The sequence below is a fragment of the Corvus brachyrhynchos genome, unplaced genomic scaffold (genome assembly GCF_000691975.1).
Source record: "Corvus brachyrhynchos isolate BGI_N302 unplaced genomic scaffold, ASM69197v1 scaffold229, whole genome shotgun sequence".
In the NCBI taxonomy this organism is placed as follows: domain Eukaryota; kingdom Metazoa; phylum Chordata; class Aves; order Passeriformes; family Corvidae; genus Corvus; species Corvus brachyrhynchos.
In genome coordinates, this window is record NW_008240042.1 from 367,148 (window position 1) to 380,287 (window position 13,140).

The 13,140-nt window shown below is 42.3% G+C and overlaps 1 protein-coding gene across 1 annotated transcript in view; it reads left to right on the forward strand.

The window, feature by feature from the left end:
• Window positions 1-4,537, forward strand: part of LOC103622344 (glycerol-3-phosphate acyltransferase 3) — a gene marked incomplete at its 5' end in the record, with an annotated part of 24,106 nt that extends 19,569 nt beyond the window's left edge. Inside the window, 4 exons of the mRNA XM_008641266.2 lie at window positions 354-439; window positions 869-997; window positions 1,478-1,557; window positions 2,400-4,537. Coding sequence (XP_008639488.2) covers window positions 354-439; window positions 869-997; window positions 1,478-1,557; window positions 2,400-2,526 — 422 coding nt within the window. The remainder of the gene's footprint in view (window positions 1-353; window positions 440-868; window positions 998-1,477; window positions 1,558-2,399) is intronic.
• Window positions 4,538-13,140: the final 8,603 nt, after the last annotated feature.

Consider the following 13,140-nt stretch of genomic DNA (forward strand, 5'->3'; position numbering starts at 1 on the left):
TAGGGCACTCCTGTTTTTCATCTTTAATATAAGATGAATATATATGAAGACAGCACAATACTGTCCCTGGACGTTGCTTCTCCAGGCAGAAGAACGGGAAGATTGCTTATTTTGCCCTGAGACTATAAATTCACTGTCCTACGGATTTAACCTCAGTATTGTGCTTTTTGTGTTGCACACCTTCTGGCTTCATTCAGGGAGTCAGTCACAAGACAAAGGAAAAAAGTAAGCAGGGGAGAGATGCTTAACTCACTGAGCAGCAAATGCAGGCCCTTTATGGGTAAGACCTGTTACATTGGTGGTGTGTTGTACTGAAATGGCTGTGTGAAGCAATGACTTTATCTTCTGGACAGGTACCTGTATAAACAATACATCCGTGATGATGTTCAAGAAGGGGAGCTTTGAAATAGGAGGGACAATCTATCCTGTTGCAATCAAAGTAAGTGGAAATAGCTAGCTGCTGAATTTTGGAGTTTGGGATGGGTTTTTGTCAGAGGGGCAGGAAGTTGTCTCAATACAGCTGCTATTGAAAGCACAGTATCTCAGGCAATTGTATGCATGCTGTGGATGGCTCCTGGAGTATAAGTGGCTGAAATTAAAGTGAAGTCCTTCGGCCTATGGAGCCTAGCTGGTAGGCCCTGATGGGGTCAGCTTCTTCCTCCAGAAAGCTGGAAGGAAGAGAAATCCAGCTAGTCCTTCCTGGAGCTGAAGGGAAGAGAAGCGTCCTGCTCACAGCAGGCTTAACTCTTCTGGCTGTTCAGGCAAGTGGGTGGCATCTGCTGCTGGTTCTGCCACGTAATCCCAGGTCTGAGAGGCTGTGATGGTCTGGGAAAAGGCTTAATAATTTTTTTTTTGTGATCCTTTGCAGTATGATCCTCAGTTTGGAGATGCCTTCTGGAACAGCAGCAAATACAACATCGTGAGCTATCTGCTGCGAATAATGACCAGCTGGGCCATTGTTTGCAACGTGTGGTACTTGCCGCCAATGGTTAGAAAGGTAATCCAGCATCTGTTTGATTGCTGTTTAAGAGCTTGACTGTGTCTGCAAGTGTGCTTTTACTCTTTTTTTCCCTCCCCAAAACCTCTACCCACCCCATGTCTCCAAATCCAAGTTTTATACTGGATTTTTGTCAGTGCTGGCTGATGTATGATTGGACTTGGCTTTTCCTGATGCCGCTTGGTGCTGTCAGCAGTGCATCAAATATGCAAAGGATAGCAGTAAATGCAGTACTGTTCACAGTAGCAGTAGTGTTAATGTTCCATCCTGTTGAAGCAAAATTTTCTCCTAATTTCAACACTCTAGGGGAAAAATGAGTTATTATCACATGGGAACATCAGATTGTGATGTTGGCATGATAAGGGATGGTTTGTTTGGCAGTAAGCTAATTTGATGAGGCAGCAGATAAAAAACATTATGAAAGCCTGCTTCAATTGACTTCTCTCTGCTTTGATTATGTTGGATTTATGACCCTTGAAGGAAGATGAAGATGCTGTTCAGTTTGCCAACAGAGTGAGGTCAGCCATTGCTCGCCAAGGAGGACTGACTGAACTCCCCTGGTGAGTGATGACATCCTTGTTAGAATTCATGGGGTATTTGTGGTTAGTTTGACTGAGAGGTGCTTTCCCTCCTTTGCTTTGTGACAGATATCATTCAACAGCACTTTATTCCACTCAGAGAAAACAATGGAGTAACTCCATGTGCACATATGTCAAAGTAAAACTAAAGATGTATAAAGTCTTTGGAGCATGTAGCATGCAGTGTGTGTCATGTAAAGGTTTGATGCTTTTGAAGAAGGTCCACTCATATTTCTTATGTTGAGACTTCTGCTGTGGTTAAGTAGCAAAAGTGAAGTTACTTGACAAATCTGATGGACAACAAAAAATAGAGCAGAAAGCCTCAAGCGTTGTTTTGACTTTCTCATGTCCTTCCTCGGTAAATAGCAGGATAATGCCTAGATTTCATATGACAGAGACTTGAGAGCAAAATTCAGATGAAGAGAACGGGCAAATAGATTTAACTATGAGACCCAGCTCTGAAAAATACAAGGCAAGGTAGGACTGTAGTGTTGCAGAAGATTGGCTGCCTCTACAATCGGGGGAAGTAGCATCCCAGATTGCCAGAGATTTCTGTTGTAGATACAGCCTGCTCCCAACATGAATAGGCTTCTTTAATGGGCTGAATTTAAAATTTGGACTGCGTAAGTATTGTGGCTTAAGGTAAAGGTTTTAGTAAGTGTGCTTAAAATTGGATGTTGTAGAAGTTCTGAAGAAAAGCCTTTAATGATAATAATTTAGATTAAAACTCTACAGTTGATTGAGATAGTTATTGTAATGCACAGTTTGATAGCAATAGCCATAACAGTCCTGATGGTTTATTGTTCCCTCTTTCTCTGTTCCAGGGATGGAGGTCTGAAACGAGCGAAAGTCAAAGATACTTTCAAAGAAGAACAGCAGAAAAACTACAGCAAGATGCTAGTGAGAAATGGATCAATAGGAAGCTTGTCTGCAGGAACTGAGTCAGACTGAGTGGTGGTTCTTGAAAACTAACTTTGCACAACCAGCCTTAGCAGGAATAATGTGGTTTTTATAATTAAAAAAAAAAAACAACCTGGCAAAAAATAGAGCAAGAAAACAAAATCCTTCATTGCGTGTATGCATATTCTCTGTGTGTGGCTGGTGCAGAGCCTGCCAAGGGCAGTGTCTGTGTTCCTCCCTGTTCACTCTTTCACTCTCCTGCCCCTCTCCCTCTTCACGTGATGATGCACTGCAGCTCCTGGCATTCCCAAGCTGAATGCCTGCAGAGTTAGAAGATGAAAAAAACTACCCCAGTTTTTCTGTGTTTGTGAGGATGAAGGGAAGTACACTGAACAGATGCTGTCAGGACACTGGTTGTGAAGATACCTCTTGTTCGTGGTACTTGAAAGGTTTAAACATAACACAATTTTGTCGGGTTTTTTTCCTGTTGCTCACAGGCTTTTTGTTGTAGATGACTTAAATAACACGTTTTAGGATGTTGTCAGGACTGTAAGATTGACTCTTTTTGTTAGCTTGCACCTGGATGTGCAAGGAGGGAATGGAAGCAAGGGCTGCACAGAGCCTATAGGATGGGAAAGGAGCTGCCCTGCCAAAAGCACAGATCATGGATCATGAGGAATTTGGTGGCCTTATAACATGGTATTGCCTTTATTGAGAACTGCTGCCTGAGGGAAGACAAGGGGCAAGTCCTTAATTTCCCTGTCCACTGCTGTTGTTGAAATTGCTTTCTTGAGCTCTGGAGCTGTAGAGGTAAGGTACAGTAAAGGTTGGATAATGTAGGCTGTGACTGATGAATTTTTGTGGATTGTCAAGAGTACCCATCTGCAAAAATTATTGCTAATGGGTTGAAGTTCTCAAGAGAGCTACTCCAGTAACACATTTTGTGTTTTCTGGGCCAGCAATAGCTATCACAACTATAAACATAGGATCTGTAAGTCAGCTGTGATATGAGACATGGCATGTCCAAATCTGCAGTGTATTGCTGTCTGAATGTAATGAGAAATAAATTCTATATTTCTAATGGGTCTTATGTGGCATTACTACTGTTCTCTAAATGTATGTAATTAAAACAGTTATACTTCCTGAGAACTTAACGTTGGAATCATGGTAACTCCAGTCTCCGACATAAAGGACCAATTGTAGCTGAGTTCTACAGATTTCTAACCTGGTTTTCTTTCCTTTTTTTATCCTCTCCTTGTACTTTAGGACAGATAGATGGCTTGGTGTTTATCCTTTCTAGGGTAGGAGTGACTCATCATGCAGGCTCATCTTGAAAGTACAACATGAAGTCTTATCAGGGAGACTCAATTAGTGAATCTGTAATTAACTGGAAAACAACTGAGCTCCTGATTTTTTAACCGAGTTCATTTCTAAGTAGTCTTTTCCTTTCAGCAAGGAGAAATTAAATTTAATGCTGAAAAAAAATTACTGTTCTATAAATCAAAAACTTAAATCTTGTTAGAATGTAGTCTCCCAGAAAAACAGTTCCTGTTTCCCATTATGCACTTACACAAGGACAAATACATAGGGAAGTGTTTTCAGATTTAGCATGGCAGGCATTTAAGAAGGAAATTGTTTATGTTAAAAGGGTTACAGTGGTAAGACAAGTGAGACACAGCAAAGACTTTTTGCTTAAGGTGAACCTAGAGCAACTGTGGTCTGAGTTATGTTATTACTGTTAAGATGAACTGGTCATGCAAGCTTTGGGTTAATGAATGTGTTTGTCATAATTTATGGATATTAGCTGTGAGCTTGAGCTTTCCTGGATTGCACTCACAATAGGAAGCTTTGTAAGGACAACTTTTTAAAAAATATGCCTGCCTCTTATATGCATACACACATAAAATACAGCTTAGGTAACACATTTAAAAATCTACTCTAAATATTGGGGTATGTATATATATAAAATATTTCTTTTAAGGTGTAGATTGTGATGTATTTCTCTGTAGATGGAACAAGAATTGTTTTGATTGAAGGTTTAAATATATGATTCCTAAGAGAACCTTCACAGTCAGTTTATGGGCCCTTTGTTTTCTTCCTGCTCTTGGAGTTGATCATCAGTAACTGAACTGCAGTGGTGCTTTGGAATCTTGACTGTACTCTTTGGGATGCTCTGTTAGGTGCATGTGTTTACAGCAACAGGATTGTGAGCTTTGGCAAAAGTGCCCAAGGCTGCAGTTTGCATCTTGCTTAGGGCAAAACTGAATTTTAAGGCAAAAAGCCCTGCTAAGTTGAAGGATAATGACAAGGTAATACAATGACACTGTAATGAAATGTTGTCTGACAAGCACAATGGAATTCTGTGACTTAATTACAAATAGTTTCCACTGAACTGTTTAAGAAAATCTGCCTTATTTTGGAGGGGATTTATCAAGGAAGTGTGTAGATTTAGCTATATGAGTGGCATGGGCCATGAGAAGAGGCATCATGCTGTCAGTTCTTAATTGAAAATATGTAGGTGAGTGAATAAGCTGAGGTTTCTTGAACTGCAGCAGCTTGTATATCTTTATGAAGCACAAAGTCCTGTGTATTCTTTGACTCTTGGTGGGTTTCTGGTGTATCCCCAGACTTCTCACTTAGCTCCGAAAATGTATTCCGAGAGGCTGTGTGGGCAGTGGTGATAGCTAATAGGTGGTTCAGGACTGCGTCCCAGATTTGTTACAGACGTGAGATCCACATTCTTGGGGTGGTTTAATTTTTACTTTGGAGGAGTATTTTTATAGGGCAACAATGTACACCATGATGACTAATAGCAGAAGGCCAGTAGGTAGAAGGTGTTAACTTGACTCAGTGCCAGTTAGGCCGCTCTCTACTGCCTTTAGGAAAGTTTCTTGTACATTTTTTTTCCTTTTCCCCTGAGACACCTGGGAAATACTGCAGCTCTATTGGTTTGAATGAGTAGAGATAGCTCAAGAAATCAGTGATTGAACTGAAAGTTCTAATTTCTAGTGCCAGGCACATAGAGCACTGATTCTTATTTTAGGACCTAAGTACATAGTTTTGTTTGGATTTAGAGAAAGACCTTTGAGTTTAGAGAAGGGTTGGCCCCTTTCAAGCTCTGATGAAACTCTACAAGCCTTGGACAAGTAGGTGGTTTTAAAGATGGTGATGGAATCCAATTCAAATGTTAAAAATTATTTTTCTGCTGCTGAGCTCTATTATTTCTACCTTGAGCACAGTGGATATAGTCAAGGGTTCCCTTTGTGTCCTGTTAAGCTGCTCTGCCTCTAATACGTTAAACGTAGGCAGGCTGTCATTATAGACTGCTCCTAATTGACTTGAAGGAGGCTAATGAAAAAAAAATCCAATTGAGAGTCCTTGGAAACTTTTTATAAAAATCTCGGTGTTGACTCTGGAAGCTCCTGGGCCAGTCCTGAGATTTAAGGTACTTAAAAATGTCCTTGTCCTACCCATTACTGAACAGATTGATAAAAAGTTTTCTAGTTAATATTTAGGTCTTCCCCAGTATTTATCTGGTCTAATTCCCAGGAGACTTCAAGTGTCAGATTGGCAAATGTGATGTATTCCTGCTCTTCCTTATTCTCAGGAATTGGACAGTCCTGATATTATCCAGGCTGCAAATTCTTGCTTGAGGAATGGAAATGATTTCAGACAGTACTGAGATATTTAAGGAAAGGGCCAAAGAAAGCCCCAAGAGACACAACTAAGATAAGAGCAGGCTTTGGCTGTGAAGCCTTCTCCAAGCACAGAGTACTAATGCTCAGGAAGGAGCTTCCTAGTTCTGATTTTTTTTGTGGATGGTGGACACAAAGTAGCTGTTGGATCAACACAAATATTTATCAGTACTAGCACTAAGGAAGCCTGGTTTTATATGCAATTGTGCCTCAACTTACACTGCAAGCTCTAGTTGAAGCTGTGGTGCAATACAGTGTTATCACAGAATGGTTTGGGTTGGAAGGGACCTTTCAAGGCCATCCAGTCCAACCCCCCTGCCGTGAATAGGGACATCTTCAACTAGACCCTGTTGCTCAGAGCCCTGTCCAACCTGACATCAAGTGTTTCCAGAGATGGGGCCTCTGCCACCTCTCTGGGCAACCCGTGTCAGCATTTTCCTACCCTCATTGTATAAAAATTAGTCCTTATATCTGTCTAAATCTACCTTATAGTTTAAAACCATTGCCCCTTGTCCTATACCCTACTAAAAAGTCTGTCCTCATCTTCCATGTAAGCCTCCTACAAATACTGAAGACCCAACACAGGGTCTCCCTGGGCCACTTTTCAAACTTGTCCAGGTCCCTCTGGATGTATCCTGTCCTCCAGGTGTGTCAACAGCACCACTCAGCTTGGTGTCATCTGCAAATGTGCTGAGGGGGCACTAGTTCCCAGTCTGTCATGGATGAAGTTAATGCTGGTCCCAGTATTAACTCTGAGGGACACCACTGGGGCATGATGTAGGCCAGTATGTGCTGCAGAACAGAGCTTGACTCAGCGCTGTGTGAGGATATGCAGCTGGACTAGAGAGCTGCTAAAAGTCTTGGGGATTCTTAATATTTATTTGTGTGACGAACTGGCTGCTCAGGCCTAACAGTGAGGGTGTGAATTCTTTGGTTTTGTCACAGACATGTTTTTGGGCACTGCTGTGCCTGAAGAATGTGTCCATGCAATTACCAATCCTGATTTGTTCCCATCAAAAAAGGTTTTTGTTTCTCTGAAATTAACAGAACTGTAACCTCAAGAGTCAAGATACGGACTCCAATAATTGTTCACTGTCTCCATTTTTTATTAAATTTTTCTGAGGCTCTTTTTTGCTGTATAAAATCCATACAAATGAAATACAAGCACCGTCAGTAAATAGTAATGAAAAGGTAAATTCATTTTGCAAAGAAGCCAGTGCATATAAGACATCATCTGGAATAATGATGATTTTTTTTTTTTTTTTTTTTTTTTTTCCTGGATAATTACAGTCTTTTAAAATTAGTGTCTGGCTTTTAGGCTCTGTAATGGTTTGTGTGACCTCTTCTTACTCTTTGTCTAATAAGAAAAATTATATTGTTTTTAAATAAAAGACAGACACAAGACATGATAATTGTATCGATATGGCTGATGTTTCTGTTAAATAGCATGGAATGAGAAAGTGTTTGGCTCAGTTTTTCAACTTGTGGCCACCTTTGGGGCAGGGAGGTATGGACTTGTAGCTGAGCTTCAGCAGAGCTGCCCCATGGCTCAGTGAGGAGGCACGAGGAAATCTCCATGCCAGCTTCCCACCTGTCTTCTTAGGCCAGGCATGGCACAGGGCTGGAAACTCGGCTGGACTGTGGCCAGGCTGCAGTTTGTGCATCTCTGTGGTGGGAAGGGCCACTTGTCCTGGACCTGGGTCACTGAAATCCAGGACATTTCCAGCTCCCCCAGTGGCAGTGACACTGGTATGTCCTTGTGCTATGGTAGTGTGCAGTTCACAGGCTGGACTGTATCCGGTTTTTTCTCACACACCAGATGATGTTCTGTGCACACAGCATGTCTTGGAGACCTAATTTGTAGGGATTTTAATTTCAAAGAGAGACTGAGAGCTGAATAACCTTTAACTTCTGTGAATTGCTCTGTCACGTGATGGCTTGACACTATTCCACCAGTGTAACTTGGTTCATTTTACTGGATTCATGTCAGCTCTTAAGGAATCACAGAATGGTTTGGGTTAGAAGGGATCTTAAAGATTATCTCGTTCGATCCCCTCTGCCGTAGGCAGGGACACCTTCCTCTAGACCAGACTGCTCAAAGCCCCATCCAACCTGGCCTTGAACATTTCCAGCAGTGGGGTGTCCATCCAGCATGAGGAATGGATCTCTGGAGTGAGGATTTTAGCTACACCTTAAATCATGTCCTGTCTTAGTATTTTGAGCTTTTAATTCCAGAGTTGTCTCGTGTAAGAGCAAGTTGCACAGAAGTCCAAAGGAAATTTGCTTTGGAACCTTGAGGCTATCACCTTAATCCAGCCACGCTGCAGGATAGAAATTTCCTTGCCAAGTAGCGCCATCTATCAGCTGGTGGGGGGGTTTTTTGTTGTTTTGGGTAGTGAAGAGGGCTTTTGGGAGACCTGGCATTGAGCTAGGATGGGAGCAGGGAACTTGTGCCTTTTACAGTTAAGTCTTCCTTGAAGCTCTTGGAGTTTTCAAGTAAAGGGCATTCCCAGCAGCACACTGCCACCCTCAGTGTCGGGCCCTGTGTCTGTGTCAGGCTAGGCAGGCCAAAACTTTCTGCCTCCGAAGTGACTTGTTGGCATAAGTCAGAGCTTTACTAGGCAGCAGGAGGTTTTTGTGTGTGCTTTGCTCATTAGGACATCTTTCTGTATTTTGTGTCATGTGTTTGTTGTAACCTAATTTTTATTTTGCTTTTTAATGTTACCTGGCTGTGCAATTCTATGCCTGGTGTTTGAGAAAGGCACCAGTCTTTTCACTGAAGGGTGATGTCTGTGTGTACTTTCAGCTTTGATTGTCTCATAGTGCTTGCTTGTGGGCTCCTTCTACCTGCATTCCCACACACTAGCAAGTCACTGTCTCCTGCAATTAGTTACAAAGAAGAATGATGAGATTGGCCCTGTGTTCTCCTCACTTCATCCTGGGATAATGGATTAGTCCAGATGCTTGACAGCAATGCATAAAGTGAGCGTGATGGAGTGTAAGCCCATGTGGGGACAGCTCTAGCACAAAACAACCCTGGCATGGCATACTCTAATTTCCTCCCTCATGCTTCATCTTGTGCAACGGTTCCACTTAATTATTGCACTGTGGAAGTGAGCTGCCCGGGCAGGGATTAATCCTTTCCAACAATTGCAATCAAACTTCCACTTGTGCGCTCAACTCCTAATGCTGGGCTCATGCTCAGGGGAAGGAATGGGAATTCAGAAGCATGAGCTCTTGAGAGCGGCAGAAATTTCTTCCTTGTCTCGCTCTGTAATAGTAGTGGCACTACTTGTTGGGGAGGGAGAGGAATAATGTTGTTTAGGAGGTTGTCAATTCCCAAGTTAGCCACATGAAGAAACCAGTGACCAGGTGAAGTCCCAAACACACCTGTTTGTTTAGCTAGGCTGGCTTAGGGTAAAAGTTAAACATGTCTGAAGTTTTGGGAAGGAGTTGAGGGGTGAGGGAGGATATTTAGGCTTTTAGGGTTGTTAAATGCCTGGTAGGTATTAATAAAATACTGTTTGGCATGCCTAAAAACGTGTACCTTTAATCTTCAGGTGCCAAAAGATCTTTGGAAATTGTCCCCGATATCTTGAAAAAGGTGATGCCCAAATGTAAATCTTCAGTCCTAAGAATTTCAGAAGTAGCATGGGCTTGGTCTAGCCCTGTGAAACTAGAGATAACAGGGGAATTAAGAAGACCCAACTGGGAAGGGGTGCAGTTATGGCTTTAGAAGTAACTTGATGAAGCCAAATTGTGTCCTTAGTTTGCACTCACCTCAGTATCTTTTGGAGCTGTGCAGTGTAGTCTTATGACCATCTCTTCATGCTCCAAATGGGCAAAATCTTTGCTTGTACTCAAGCTTGACATGCTGTCCTTGGACTTTTGAATGTGCGCTGGTCAAGATTCAGCTGTCCTCCCACTTCTGTCAGTACAGGGTTTTTTGCTGTGTTTCCAAAGAGCTCAAAATAAACCTTGAGGATGGCAGGAGTGTTTGTGTGGCCTCCCCATTCCTCTCTTGAAATCATATGCACTCATTTAGCTCCTCAAGAAAACTCCTGGGGAGTTGATCATCAGGGCTATCTAAGGACTTCTAGTTCCTGTAGACAATGCTGATTTCTGGTCCTGAAGTTTTTTGAGCAGGATGCTGGCTGCTGTATTTGCAGAGGTTTCCAAAGCACAGTGAGAGGGCTGCACTGGTTTGCCAAATGGGCTAAAGCTTGTCCTAAGGGCTAAGACTGAGAGTTAACTTCTACCCGGAGTGGCATCACTGTCATGTTACTACTGGTGTAAAAGATTAAGGTTAGATGTGTGTGTGTGCTCACTTGCAACTACTAACCAGCCTTAGTTAATCACTGCTGTAGATGACACCTTCAATATCCAAAATTGAGGCACTTTGTGACTTTCTTTTAGTCACTGTTATCATTCAGACCTTGTTTCTCTAATGGGCTCTCCATGAGGTGTGGGTGTTACAGTACTCACTGATGGCAGCACCAGGAACTGGTAACTTCAGGGATATTGCTACTCTCACTCCAGGCTTTACTTTTGGATCAAATAAGACCATTGGCTCCCTCCTGGTGGAAATACACTGGCTTTTCACATAGAATTTGAGTTTGATCTGGCTAAGTCACAGTAAACTTGTATTATAGAAATCCAGTTTCAGAAACCAGCCAAGTCCAGGCTTACTGTCAAAAAGATAAGAATTGTTTACTTGAGTCTGTACTGTCCAGCTTTGCAAAGTTGAAGTGGCTTAACAATTCAGGACCTTCTGGATTAATCTTTGCTTGAAGTAGCTTTACTTGCCTTGCCACATCACCAATTGAAATGAAATTGCAAAAAGATGGAATCTGTAAATGGGGCCACTACTGAGGCTTGCACAATGTTGCATTTTAGCCCCCTCTACATAGTTGTGAGGAAGGAAAACCTAACTATGTTGCTCCTGCCAATTCTTCCAGCTTGTTGCTGTCCTTGGGATTTTTCCATCAGTAAGGCAGTCTTCCTCTTCTTGTCTGTTATTTTGTGCTGGCTGTGGAGCATCTTTTCCTGTAGGCTTGAAGAAGGGAGAGATCAGCAACAGATACAGAATCAGGTTGCTTGTATATGTCACTGTAGTCCTTTAGGAAGGTGGACTCTGTAGAGAGTAAAACTCTGAGCCATTAAGAAGATTGCTGTTTGAATTGGTTGTGGCCCAGAGAGTAAGCAGAAGAAATACATCCCAGGACATGACAGGAGAAGTGCTGTCTCGAGAATGCCCTTGATAGCCCTGAAGCTTTTCCATGGACATGTGATGGCAATTCCAGCAGACCTCTTTACAGCTTGCAGAATTCCCTTACTGCAGTGTCTCAAGCAGCCCTCTAGTTGTGTGCATTTGTGCATGCATGCTAAAGTAAAAATGGGTATTTCACACTGTTCTCTTAGCAGAAATGCAAAATAAACTCTTAAGGATACTGTGTCAAGGAGGCTGTTGTGCTATGGAGCATCATGTTACTTTGCACAAGGGTTTGTGCGTGGTTTTCAAAACTGTCTGATGAGGGTACTTTTTATTGCATGTAGCTGCTTATGAAGTAATGAACAATTTTGTTTCCCCACTTTTTTGCTTTAAAGATTTCAGTTCTAATGTTTTCTGTTCCTGAAGAACAGAAGAGTTGTTCAGTATTTAAATAGGAAGATTTTTTTTTAATGGCAAAAATGCTAATGTTTGGATTTAGCTTAGAAATCAGTGTTAACTAATATGCAGAGAGAGTGAAGATCAACAGTGTTTGGAGCACTTGAGATCTCAGGTTTGGCTCCTCACATCTCTTGGGTTGGTGTGTCAAGATTTAAAGATAGGAATGGTTTGTCTTCCATCCTTTATGAGTAGCATAATCATGTTCCTTTTCAAGGTGCTTCAAAAAAGCTCCCTTTGGCTATAATATGACCAACATAAAAATAACAATATGAGAAAAAACAAACACGAACCCAAAGCTCCCAATCACACACAGCCCAAAAGCCTGGGATATGCTGTGACACCAAGGTTTTAGCACCAGAAACAAAACTAGAGGCACCCTGTTCTTGCAGCAGTTGCATATTTAATTTGAAATCCTTCTGTAGTTGCTGCGATGTGGTTTACCCCAAGCCCTGGCAGCACTTCCAAGTGTGGCAGTAAAGTAAGTATTACATCATAACTTTTAGGTAGCCAGTGGAAAGATGAAGCTGTCTGTCAAAGCTGGCTCTGAGGCCAAGGGTAGAGTCCCACTTTATGGGCAGAAAGCCACTGTGAGGGGGCTTTTGGCCAAAAATGTCCTTGGGCTGTAGCCAGAAAACTGGGAAGCTCAGTCCTTGCAGGTGGCTCCTTGAAAGGAATAATCCTGTCTGTTGTGAGCAAGTGATGCAGAAATTGGTCAGGATGAGCAGGACTCGGGAAGGCCAGACTTTTTGGGTGCATGAAATTGGATCTCGCGGTCTGGCAGGCACTTGCCCGGTGCCTGAATCCTGCAAGGACGTGTGCACAGTCACTACCAGCACTCTCAGTGCTCCTGTGGGGCTGGGGTGGCACTGGTTGGAACAGGAGGTTAAACTCAAAACAGCTCATGCTACAGTAGCCTTGTGTCTCCAGACAGCTATGGACCATGCATTGCATGCAGGAAAATTTTGGCAAAAATTTTGAATTTTCACAGGGAAGAGGAGAAAGCTTCCTGAAATGCTATGGTTTTGGTGGGGATTAGAGCTCAGGTTAGAGTGGTGGCAGGGTAGATGTGTACTACAGCCTTATGTTGGTAGCCAGAATTCTGGTCTGGAGACCCAGAGCTCTCAGTTGCCATTTGAGAGGGCAAGATGTTTGATTGATGGCACTTGAATGAAATCCTTCCCTTGCAGTATCATTATTATTAATATTACAATTATATCATTATCATATGCTTTTTAAAGTGCCCTTTCCTCTCGATGTAAGGTGATGAAAGGTAGGTAGGCCCTCTGTTTTCTGCAGCTT